This window comes from Leucopleurus acutus (assembly GCF_964270905.1).
Source record: "Leucopleurus acutus genome assembly, chromosome: 13".
In the NCBI taxonomy this organism is placed as follows: Eukaryota; Metazoa; Chordata; class Mammalia; order Artiodactyla; family Delphinidae; genus Leucopleurus; species Leucopleurus acutus.
The window spans coordinates 51,983,003-51,996,474 of NC_139155.1; the positions used below are offsets into that span (position 1 = coordinate 51,983,003).

General features: G+C 34.7%; 1 protein-coding gene across 1 annotated transcript in view; it reads right to left on the minus strand.

The window, feature by feature from the left end:
• Nucleotides 1–2,291: 2,291 nt before the first annotated feature.
• MIB1 (MIB E3 ubiquitin protein ligase 1) overlaps nucleotides 2,292–13,472 on the minus strand; it is a 115,683-nt gene continuing 104,502 nt past the window's right edge. Inside the window, exons 18-21 of the mRNA XM_082853110.1 lie at nucleotides 12,651–12,729; nucleotides 9,088–9,201; nucleotides 7,560–7,660; nucleotides 2,292–4,941 (exon numbers count right to left, since the gene is read on the minus strand). Of these exons, the coding sequence (XP_082709236.1) occupies nucleotides 4,801–4,941; nucleotides 7,560–7,660; nucleotides 9,088–9,201; nucleotides 12,651–12,729 (435 nt within the window). The 3' untranslated portion in view covers nucleotides 2,292–4,800. The remainder of the gene's footprint in view (nucleotides 4,942–7,559; nucleotides 7,661–9,087; nucleotides 9,202–12,650; nucleotides 12,730–13,472) is intronic.

The window sequence follows — 13,472 nt, forward strand, 5'->3', positions numbered from 1 at the left end:
GATTTCAGACACAATGGCACATTTGTTTATTGTATAGAAAATTACAAGACCATTTTGCTTTTTGGAGGAAAGAAGTAATGTTTATGAAACAAAATCAGACAGACTGCACAAGAAAAGTAAAATATCCAGCAATATTATCTTTCTTACACATTTTGTGTCAATTGTAACTTGTAGTTATGGATTTAGGCACCAAATTGATGTGGCAAGTCACCTTTCTTGTACCTACTGCTTCCTCAACAAAATAAAAATCTCAATTTTAACCTCAGGTTTCCATCTCCTCCTTAGTCACAAATATGAATAAATGCTGGAAAACTAATACTCTGACAGAAAAAGAGGTAGAAAATTCCAAGGTAGCAACTTACAATTTTAATTCACCAGTTCTACTAACTAGTTAATATTTTTATACTCTAGTTGCACCCACTACAAACCATTTATCAGCAAATTGAGGCTCAATCTAAAAACTTTTCCCCCTCACTGCAGCAAAGCAATGTATACATGAGACAGCATTAAATAGTTTTTCTTCAAATTTAATGTTTTGAAGAAGTACAACTGTAATTAATACTGTTATAGTTTTATATATATGTTAAAGTTCCAAGGCTATACATGATTATCAAGTAATATCAGTAAGCATTCCTATCATAATATTCAAGCAAATAAAATTAGGTTGCCTTTTTGAGAGAAAAATACATTTTGAAACAGTTACAAGTAGACTTAAAGAAAACTGACATTTTCAACAAAGAGGCATGCAAAATTTGCGAATATCTATTACCTTCCCAATTTAGTACAAATTCAAAGCTAACCTAATTCTAATGTTTAAAATGTGTTTCTCCCCTCTGGCTCAAAATGAAATAACAAACCCTTCTAATTAAAAGATATTTAAAACCTACTCAATTACAACTGATGATAATTGGGAGGGAGGGGAGAAATTCTGTCTCCCTCAGATTTGATATTTACCATCACTTTAGATCTTGCAAACACAAACAAACTCTTAAGATAATTCAGGTGTTTCTTGACTTATACTTAATCAAAATTCTATTCCACTGGAGGAGGGAGAGGGGGGTTGTTGCTTAATGGGTACAGAGTTTCAATTCTGCAAAATGAGAAAGTTCTGGAGATCTGTTTCACAGCAACGTGAATATACTTAACACTACTCAACTGTATGCTTAAAACTTGTTAGGAGAGTAAATTTTATGGTTTGTGTTTTTAACCACAATTTTAAAAATGCAAAAACTTCTATGCCGAAATTCAATTTTTACACAAATTATTCCTATAAATATTTTAGATACTCTGAGAGGGTAAGTGGATAAATGCTTTTCCTTTCGGATTTCTTTTTTTAAGCAAGCTGTTCTAAAGTCTACAATTTCCAAAGCAATTATCAATGAAACTACACTAAAAACTGCCTGAAAGACCCTTCATTCAATTGAATATACTCTCTACACTTACTGCTTTGATAAAATCTACATGATCCCCATTTTTCTCTAAACTCAGAAACTGACTTTTCTTTCTTACTTACTGCAACCCCTGCCATCCTCCCTATCCAACTCCATCACCAACTGTCCTAGTTCGTAAGGTTAAATATTTCTTAGTCCAAAAGGGTCCAAAACTCATAATAAACAAAGAACAGCAATTGGGAAACACATAACTAGACAGTCTATTTCTACCATGTAAAAATGACCTAGAAAGCTCTGAAATTTGAATTGGATAAATCTTAAGCAGCATGCATTGCAATATGCTAAAATGCTCTTACAGGCTAAAGCCATCAAATATATAAATTTAAGAAAGTTATTTTCAACATTATCAATTAATTTTATGCCTCGGGAGCTAGATGGTTAATCTGCAATGTTTAAAATTACAAATAACCGAGCATAATTTGGCCAGCTAAACTAAAACACTTGTGTAATATTATATTCCTATACTAATACAAAATGATCTTCTCTTGAAAAACTTTCTTGCTCCCAATAAAATTAAATATGTATATAGTATAAACAGTAAGAATGTTAAATTATGTGAAGAAAAACTATTAGAATAGCACCATCTGGTAAGTTGTATCTATGTTTTGGGTAACAGAGCTGACGTTAGAAGAATAAAAGAAAAAAAAATGTGGTAGGAGTGAGGGGGTACAGAGAGGGAATCCAAATACTACTTAATGACAAGTCTTCTAAAACATTAGGAAGAAATGTTATCAGTGTCTTTAGATCCCTTCTTTTTGAAGGGAATACTTCAAATATACAATGGCTGCATGATAAATTCTGTATGTGCTTAGAAGCTGACAATTTTTTCATTGTTGTGTACCTTGCCCCTGAAGCCCAATAAATATGTTTCTGAATGAATGCATGTCAGTTTTTTTTTTTTTTTTTAAACGAATCTAGGAAAAGAAAAAGCTCTTTTGAGGCACAAGGTAAAGAGATGATAATGACAAGGAAACATCCTAATTGGGAAAGTACTGCTGAGGTAGCAGTTTCACAGAGTTAGAGCAAAGTCATTAAACAATTAAGTTCTTAATCTTATTCTCTCTCACAAACTGAAAATAAGTTTAAAATAATTTTTTAGGTGCTTGAAAACATGAATAGAGAAACATTTTCTTTTCACTAGACAAATTTCAATGTGGTACAAACAAAGAAGCACTATAATTATAGTGACTTTATGACTTTTGTAATAGTTTATAAGTTATTATATTTTTAGTATGGAGGAAATAAACTAGTCTGGAAGATGAAACTGCCTTTTAGGGATATAAGTTTAAGCACTGCAGCTCAGAAGACAGACAATAAGAATTTAAGTGAAGTAAAGCTCCTGACCATACAATTCTCTGTTTGGCCAAGCTATGCGTGAGTCAGCTAGATGTTCCCTCCTTACAAGCTGATCTACTGGAAAAGAGATGGGCAGCCTCTGGCATGGAAGAGAAAGAAAACCCTGACTTACATTGTTTTCAGATCTGAAAGAAAACAGTCTGTCTCTTTATGTGAACATCATCAGACAGATATTCTATCTTTTCATAACTTCAAAATATGGCTTAATCAACAGCCTCAGTGGCTCATTATTAGATAACTGAGTAGAGATGATATAAATTTTCAAATTTAAAATTTGTAAAAATTTTACTGTTCTAAATAAGCCACTCAGCTTAAACACAGATACGGAATTACCGAGACTATAGAGCCAGGCAGCAAAGCACACCATTGTTCTCACCAGGACTTGCAGAGGCGGCAGCCATTAATTAGCCAGAAATACAATGCTGTGAGGGCTAGAGAATTCGTACTTTCAAATTTAGCTGTTGCAGCAGGAAAACTGAAATAAGAACCAGGTTCAAAGGGGGAAAAAACTGACAAAAAAGATAACTATCCTTAGGAGTTAACTTATACACAGTATATAGTAGATACTATTGTAAACAGCTGATTATTTATATAATTATAAATATATATTTATTTATAATCTAGCAGTAGTGAACCCCAAAACACTTATTTATGTGTATATTCATTTTAGACGCTGAAAGATTACTCATTCTAAGGAGAAAAAATAATTAGATGTTCTAGAGTAAACAAAACAAAACCACAGGTAATCAGACATATTTCTGTAAATGTCCTAGTCATTCTTTCTAAAGTAAGTATCTATCAACTGGTTATTTACTAGGTCTTGGATATTGCTGGCAGTTGAAATAACATCCCCACCGTTAGGTATGAAGAGAGACCCTGTTCTTTATAGTAAGCTCTACTGTCTGAGAGAGAACGGAAGCGAGGCCTATGATGAAGGTAGGATCAGTAACACTGGCAGAATTAACAGACACGGAGGAGAAAGGACCGCTGCCTTTGGACAGTGCATTACCCTTCTCGATCACTGCTACTCAGCACGTTAGAGAAGCTAAACTGAACCTCAGAGACCCAAACAGGGCAATATCATTTCACTGGTCAGATCAAGCCTGGATAAGTAACTACTGGGGAAACTGAGGCACACTTCCCACAGACAGTTTTTTAAAAGCTGGCTGAACAAAACAGTGTACAAATTATATAAGAAAGGCAACCGTTAACAGTCAGTTAATAGGTGCTCTTTTATTGGATGACTCCCCCCACCCCCTTCAGTTCCCCACTATGATTGCTTATTTTTCCTTTTCATGTCTATCAGTCATTTTGAAACTGGCAAGTTGATTCAAGTTAAACAATTTTCCTTTGAATCCAGAAAATAAGTTAAATGCAAACTTAATATTCTCTCATTCTATATTTCCATGTACTCTAAGAATTTAGAAACAATCACTTGATAACTTTATGTTATCTTAAAAAGAGAATCCTCTCTTCAGTATTCCCTTAACCATGCAGAACTTGTACTATACTTGTACTATAATTTTATCGTTTAACATACATGACATAATGGTTTGACTTCCCCCTTTCATTTGATGCATGACTTTTCTGAGTACCTCTATCAGCTCACTGTGTAAAATCATGATAAACTGAAAGACAGCTGATCATAAGGAAGTATATCTTTTGAGGTCTAACAAACTTATAAACTATAAGAATGCAATAAAAACAAAAATAACAGGAGATCCTTAAAGGATTTTCCCCCCTTAGAAGTCAAAGGTAAATCACCTATGAATTACATGGATTTGATGTTTCAGATTGAAAGGAAAAAACCAAAAAACACAGCTTCAAACACTGTTTTGTAGAGTTTTTGTTGTTGTTCTGGTACACTTACAGTCTAATAACACTCTAGTAAAGAAACTATGATATTAAAAATTAATTCATTAGAACCTCCAACTAGCTCACTAAGATCTCATGACCAAATACTTTAGCTAACAAAACACACTGAGTTTTTAAGTTAATACAAAAGAATCCTTCGTTCAATAGCCTTTCGACAAATAGGACATTCACTCATTCGGTCTCCACAGAGCTGGCACGTTCCATGGCCACAAAGGAAAATCATATTCTTCAGACGATCCAAACACACAGGGCACATTGTCTGGAATGTGAGATAACAAATAAAGTAATAAATGCTGAGACATTTTCTATTTTAAAAGTGTAATGTAACAACTCTGTAACATCATTAATTTTCTTTTATTGTTTTAGTCAAATCATCTTTTGTTGCTTTAAAATTTTTAAACAGTTAAAATATCATCCTTATAAAACAGAAATATTGGTTGTACTGTCAGGTCAGTATAAAAGGTACTATCTAAAATAAATATTACATAAAACAAATAGTATATAAAATTAAAAATTCAAATGCCAAAATCTAATAGGAAAAGGATGAAAATAGCCCCATTCAGTCTGACTCAGATTCTCCAACTCTAGGTACTATGCTGTTCTCGCATGAAAATAACACAATGTGTGGGTTGGGGGGGGAGCAGTGAAGGGATGTTGCTGAGAACACACACATACCAAGCACCATGCTGGATATGATCCAGTTTCAAGGCCTACATCACTCCCACTTCAAAAAAGAGGAAACTGAGGCTTAGTGGGGTTAAAGACTTCCCAGGGCAAGCTATAATGTGAACTCAGTTCCGTGTGGCCCCAGAGCTCTTGCTTTTAAAAATGATGCTGCACTGTAATACTTTCAACGTAGACCCCTTTAGTTAAAAACAATTAACCTTAGTTATATATTGTTAAATGTAACTTAATCAACTTAGAAGAATTAAGGAGGACACTTCTGTGAAGTTTTCTAGAAAATCACATATTTACTTACAAAGCATATTTTGCATTTTATATTTATAAAAACATATTTTACCTTAATATATCATAATACTTCATGCTGAATTAGACCTTTCCCAAATAACATAGAAATGAAATAATTAAATTAAAGTGTCTAGATTAATAAACCAGGCCTAAAGCCTATATGAAAATGTGGTAACCAACTCTGACAATACCAGAAATCATTGTGAAGAAAACAACAGAAAAAAAGAACCATAATCTAACTTGCTAGCTCCATTCTTCCAAAGTAAATTTTCACATTTATCCTTGAAGTTTTGAGAAGCAAATTTGTAGAAAAATCGTTAACTTTTTATTTTAAAAAGGCAAAGCAGCTTTTTAAAATTAAATTAGTTTCTTTTTCATTAAACTTGCCAGAGGTCTATGTAGTTAATTAATAACTTCCAAAAGTAAACACATCTGTGCAGTCTGGGTTAAGTTACTTTGGATTAATATATGCTTAATAGCACATAAAATTAATCTTTGTCTTTTAAAGAGACATTGGGGTAATAGAAAGATTGGAGATTTAAAATTTTAAAAGAGACTTATTCAGATGCTTTCTCTTGGTAACCTTGAAGGGGTCCCTGAAAGAAATTCCAACATTCCACAGAAAATAAGTTTTAACTGTTTAAATATTTTAGTGATGAAATATGGCCATGAAGATTATTTAAGAAAGAAAACACTTCAGATAGAAAAGACAAAAGTGAGACTCTTAACAACATGGCAACACTGATGTGACTGCCAAACTAGAGAAAGAACACCCTTTGCTACTCAATCTTTTCATTTGATTCAATCCTTTGAATCAAATCAGATTTAACTGGTGGGTCAAATGGTAAGCTAAGGGGGAAAAAAAGACTTTTTTATTACCAGATACCTAAAAATTTTAGGTAACTTCATTTTACTGTTGCTTTTATTAAATATTAAGCAGATATGAAAGAGTACTTCTGTTGGTATGTATAAGATATAAAGAACAATATAACCACCACCCACCTTAACACATGAATATATATCCTCCTCCACCCCTCACTGATAACCACTATTCTGAATTCTGCATTTATTTACCTTTCTCTTGCTTTTCTTTATAGGGGTGTGTGTGTGTGTGTGTGTGTGTGTGTGTGTGTGTGTGTGTGTGTGTGTGTGTGTGTGTGTGTGTGTGTGTGTGTGTGTCTGTCTGTGTGTGTCTGTCTGTGTGTGTGTGTCTGTCTGTGTGTGTCTGTCTGTGTGTGTGTGTGTGTGTGTGCCACGCATCCTTTTCTCCTTTTTACTGAAGTATCACATCTATACAGAAATGTGCACAAATCATAAATGTATAGTTTAATAAATGTTCACAAACCGATCAAATGCAAGTAATCAACTTAGAGCATGAAATGGAACTATCAATACTCTAGAAATTTCCCTCGTGCCCCCTCCCAGCCATCTCAGCCAAAAAAAACTACTACCCTTGATTTCAATCACCATCTGTGTGATTTTTTTCTTCCTAGTTTACATCCCCAAACAATATCCTATTTAGTTTTACGAGACAGTGACAAACTTTCCCAAGGTGTTTTTACTAATTTATATTCCCACCAGCATTGTATGAGTTATGGCTGCTAAGTATTTTGCCTAAACACTTGATATTGACAGTTTCTAACATTTTTTTCCCCTCAATCTGATAGGTAGGAAAAGATACCTCAGTGTGGTGTAGCATTTTTTCATGTTGGTCACTGGTGCGTTTCCTATTTTGTAAAGTACTTGATGAAATCTTCTCATCAGACTTTGCTGATTGCAAATATTCAAACACTACAAGTGATACACTAATATGAACCACGCTTACTACAGAAAACACTAGTAATTTTACAGAAAAAGATGAAATGCCGTTCTTCGAGTCACTGTTCACCATGAAGAAATCACTGTTACCTGCTCTTTAATGTCCTGTAACTGCTGCTGCAGCTTCTGCACGTCTGCATTGACGTTGGTGTTATCCTTATCCTTTTGTAACACCGGAATATTCCCACTTGCTATATAGTACAGATAAAGAATCTTAATGTTACTGACTGTTTTGAAGCAAGAATGATTCTTTATTTCTAAAATCATTAGTTTTATTTATTAAAAACACAAGACTATTATTAGCATCCTCTTAAAAAATTTATTTTCCCATGTGGACAACAGAAACAGCAGTGACATTCATGTTATACTCCTTCATTTATAATCTTTGGAAAACAAATAGGTTTACACATTAATTTCTAATTATATTTAACTCAGCTAGACAATAGTCCACACACAGAGTTCTGGGTTTTCCAAGGCTCTCCTTGTTTTGTTATTGATCTGAGATGAGGAACTCCATGAAAGAAAGGTCATGCTCTACTAAATGGAAGGAAATTTTTTATTTCCCTTTTCCTACTCTCTAGATTCTTGGTCTTTTACTCTAGTTAATCTGTCCCCAGGATTTTTATCCTGCCCTATCGGTGATAAAGAAAAAAAGCTCTGGGCATTAAGTAGCTACGCTAATGTTCTTCCTCATCTGTACACAGAACAAAGAAATCAAAGAAACCATCCAGCTTATGTCTAGTGCAGAGATGAAAAATATTTTTATACAGCTGTACTACAGGTGACCCTTGAATAATGCAAGGGTTAATCAACAAATAACATAGTCTGCCCTCCACATCCATGGTTTCTCTACATTCCCAGATTCAACCAACCACACACGGACCGTGTAGTCCTGTAGTATGTACTACTAAAAAATATCCAAGTTTTGGGAGTTCCCTGGTGGCCCAGTGGTTAGGATTCCAGGCTTTCACTGACATGGCCCAGGTTCAACCCCTAGTTGGGGAACTGACATCCCGCAAGCTGTGCAATATGGCCAAAAAAAAAAAAAAAAAAAAAATCCAAGTTTAAATGGACCCTGGCAGTTCAAACCTGCGATGTTCGAGGGTCAACTGTACTGAAAAGGTTGAAGGTAAATAATTTACTTTTCATCTTTCCCCTTGTTCACTGGGTTACACTTCAGTTTATCTACAGTTACTCTGTCACAAAGAATTACTATTCCATAAAATACTTAAACACACGAGGTAAACCTATTTCATAAAATAATGAGGTTAATACTTGTGTAAATTGAGAAAATAATTTATAATATGATGTCCTCCCACCCTAAGACACAATAAATTTCATCTTAAAAATAGCCAGATTTTCTTTAAGCAAGAATACTACAATGCTCCTTATAACACACATGGAGGTTTCTTAAAAGACTAATGTTTAAAGGTCCATAATCATATTACAATTAGAAAAATACAATTTCAGGTTTCTAATAATGTAACAAGAGCAAAACCCTACCCGTTCCTTGTAGATTCAAGTCACATACCTTCTGTTTTACAAGGAGACAGTGTACTATGAGAAGACATGTCTATGAAAGTCCCAATAAGAAAGCGAAGTAAGAAAATCCACTTACAGATATCATCAGTGGCATCCTCTGAACTTTTCCCTCCACAACACATGATGAAGGGCACTCTTCGTTCAACTACTGCCCGACACTGCACACACTTTTTCATCAGACTAGCACAGTCTGGAAACAGCAATAGGACACTTCTCACAAAAGAGAACATGAACAGGGTTGCCTTCCTCTGCTCATTTTTCATAACTTAAATTTAACACTGAGATAAACACTAAGTTATATCAATACACAATTCTACCTTCTTAAAATGTTATCAACCTAAGAATGTATATTTTTGATTGGTAGCCTCTAGAATACAGAGCCCATCATCATGAAACTAATGACATTTTCTAATACATTGGAATAAATTGTGAGGAGGAGGAGGTTCTAAGTTTTTTAAAAATATGTAACGTAAATATTTCAAGATCTTAAGGCTTGAGAATAAAGGAGGGAGATACCTTTCATAAATTTAACTACTACAACAAGAATTATAAGGCTGCTCACATGATACTTTTTAAAAAAATACTTCCTTTTGTAAATCGCTTATCTCTTAAATTCCTAAAATATGTTGAACAATTCTCTCCTTTCTATCAGACTGATGTAATCTAACAAGGAAATTGCTTAGTGACTACTTTTTTAATGTAGCAGTCAGGAAAATATCAAAAATTTATCATAATGGACTATCTTTCTAATACCTATATATCGGTAGAATGCTTCCCCATTCCAAGAAGAAATACCCAGGCACAATTCGATGTTATGGATTATTAATACTACACCTAAAGTTATCAATTATAAAATAACACAGTGTTTCAACATTCTTTCCCATTAGCATTTATTATGAAAAGTATACTCCATATCTTAGCCTATATACCAAGTGTCTTTGTCATTTCAAAAACAGGAAAAATAGCAAAAACTGTAGCAGGATGTCTTATGACAAGACAGTAAAGCTTAACAAAACACAAAACCACCAATGTGGACAAGGGGGTCACATACTCCCAACAGTACTTATGCTGGTAGACGGAGAATAACAATCCTCTGTCAAGGCCGATCCTGTGCCGAGGCCTAAACAGAGATGGGTCTGATGCTGGCCTAGGCAAGATGCACTAGGCAGGAGCTAATGTTAGTAGATACCTGGTTTGGGGTTTGTCTTCAATCTGAGGGCAGGTTTTTTTCCTTGAATTTAAAGAATTAATTTAATTGCCTGAGTATATAATATGTAACCACAATTATTTTAAATTCTTGTAGCTATTAATTAGGTTGTTATATTGTTTATATAAAATCTTTCTTCCATCTCTCCAAAAGGGATGTAATTTCCCCTTCCTTTGATTACTGTGATGTGGGGACTGGACCACCTGCTGTACTGTATACTCCTTGAGAAAGGGACATTTTCCACCTCAATTTCATCTTCCCTAGCAAATAAATGTTTACCAATGGTCTGTAAAATGGAGAAAACTCTACTTCTTAGGTTTCTTGTAAAGATAAAAGAGGAAACACTCAGAAAAAGATTAAAATGCCTGGTACAAATTAAGAGCTCAATAAAAGTTAGCTGTTGCTTTTGTTACATTCTAAAGCAAAAATAATGTAAAAACGTTGGGAAACTCCTGGGGGAAAATATTACTTTAAGGTTCTAGAATCTGTATTACCAACTACTAACTATAACCAGCTTTCAAGTCACTTTGGTCTCTGACAGGGTCAGCAAACCCAACCAGTCACTTGTTTTTATAAATAAAGTTTTAATGGAAAACAGTCCCGCCCATTTGTTTACATATTGTCTGTGGTTGTTTTTGCACTACAATGGAAGACGTAAGCAATTGGAAAGAGTTGAGGTGTTACTACAGAAATCATGTGGCCCACAAAGCCAAAAATATGTTTTATTTGACCCTTTACAGAAAATGTTTGCTAACTCCTGGGCTATGAAAATTTACATAACCTGAGCTCTTTTTTACTTAAGACAGAATTCTCTTTCTTCATGCCCTCTGACAGCTGATAATAGCCATTATACCAGTCTTTGGTAAACAGAAACAATTACGTGGAGCAGAATGTTACAGTAGAAAACCTTGATCCTTTCTTAGTTGACGAGCTGCCTATCAAAATGAAAAAAACAAACAAACAAAACACCAATGCTTAAACCAAATCTGTGCCAATGAGATTAATCTATTACACAGTTTGTTACTTTAGTCAAATGTTACATGAAAAACCAACACCTAACTGACTGAAACACCATGCTTTACTTTGGGTCCATTTAAGTGAAGTATAAATTGTTAAACTTATTTAAAATTCTTCACTGACAAGTAAAAAGCAAAAAGGAGGATATTAATACTAAGTATATTAACTTGAAAAGAATAAGGGAGATATATAAAAGCAAAGTTTAAAACTCCTCTTAAATATCATCCTCACAAAGAAGATTTCTATAAGCTCTCTTGACATAGAGGTTAAGGAAGGTTAAGAAGGCCAGAAATTATTGCCCCAAATGGTTGCTGTGGGTGGTTCAGCGGGGGGAAAGTATACAGGAGAGGCAACATAAAGGTGAAGATGTGTTAATTTCATATGTGAAAAAAGGCTAGACTAAATGTATCAACACTCATTTTCGGAAATAAATTTCTCCTGCGTGTGAGAAGTGGTCATTTTGTGCTCATACAACAAATGAAATAAAAAGCTAAGCTGGACCCTCCTACACTGTTGGTGGGAATATAAATTGGTACAGTTCCTATGGAGGACAGTATGAAGGTTCCTTAAAAAACTAAAAATAGAGCTACCATATGATCCACAATCCCATGCCTGGGCATATACCTGGGGAAAACCATAATTTGAAAAGATACATGCACCCCAATGTTCACTTCAGCACTATTTACAATAGCCAGGACACGGAAGCAACCTAAATGTCCACTGACAGAGGAATGGATAAAGAAGATGTGGTACATATATACCACGGAATATTACTCAGCCATAAAAAAGAAGGAAAGAATGCCATGCAACAACATGAATGAACCTAGAGATCATCATACTAAGTGAAGTAAGTCAGACAGAGAGGGACAAGTATTGTCTGATACTGCTGAACTTATTTACAAAATAGAAATCGAGTTACAAATGTAGAAAACAATCTTATGGTTACCAGGAAGGAAGGAAGGGGGAGAGGGATAAATGGGAGACTGGGATTGACATCTACACGCTACTATATATAAAACAGATAACTAATAAGGACCTACTGTATAGCACAGGGAACTCTACCCAATACTCCGTAATAACCTATATGGGAAAATAATCTAAAAAGAGTGGATATGTGTGTAACTGACCCACTCTGCTGTACAGCAGAAAGTAATACAACACTGTAAATCAACTATACTCCAAAAAAAAAGAAAAGAAAAAGCTGAGCTGGGAGAATGCAGTACATCGAGTCTTCCCTAACACTTAGGACTAAGGAGGGAAAGAGGTGACACTCTTGTGCAGAGAAAAGATGGAGGGTTCTAGAGGCCCACCAACTCCTCTGTTCATGAGTTATTAAAAAAGTAATTCAAAGACATAATTTGCTTCACTTTCTACTTTTATAATAATTCTGAGGAAGTTCTGTATGGGCTACTTACTCTCACAAGCACACATGTGTCCGCAAGGCTGAAAAAGAACAGCTGCTTTCTTGTCAGAACATACCACACATTCTTCAATCTGCAAAAAAGAGGTTACAGCAAAAGCGTAAACATCTACAAATACATCTAGTGACTCTAACAGCTCCTTCTGTATCCAAATGTATTTCTCCTCTATAAGGAAACACTCCTGCAAAGAAGAATTTAACACACACTTCTCTGTCCTCTACTTTCTTGGTTACTCATTTTCACATCTTTGAAGACCCCAGCTAAACTGGTCTAGCTCCACTTTAGTCTCCCTACCTGTCCTAAAGAATGATACAGAAAAACTCCATTTCTTCTGAGGTCAGGGAGAACAGACTAGACTTCAATTTTCTTTCTTTTTTTTTTTTTTAAATTACTTTGAGGACTTCCCTAGCAGTCCAGTGGTTAAGACTCTGCCTTCCAATGCAGGGGGTGTGGGTTTGATCCCTGGTCAGGGAGCTAAGATCCCACATGCCTTGGGGGCCAAAAACCAAAAAAAAACCGAAACAAAAAATAGAAGCAATATTGTAACAAATTCAACAAAGACTTTAAAAATGGTCCACATCAAAAAAAAAAAAAAAACTACTTTGGAGAGAAAAATCAAAGAACAAATGACTAAGATAGATTTCTAATATTCATAAAATTCTAGCCACATTAGCCAGACAGCTAAAGCTTAAGGGGGATTTTTCTGTTTACCCACATCCGAGGAATTCCACCTAACTCATCCTTTCCCAGGACTTGGAATTCCCCCACACTGGCTGAAGCCCAGAGCTCTGGACTATTCTTTTCGCCTGATCTCCA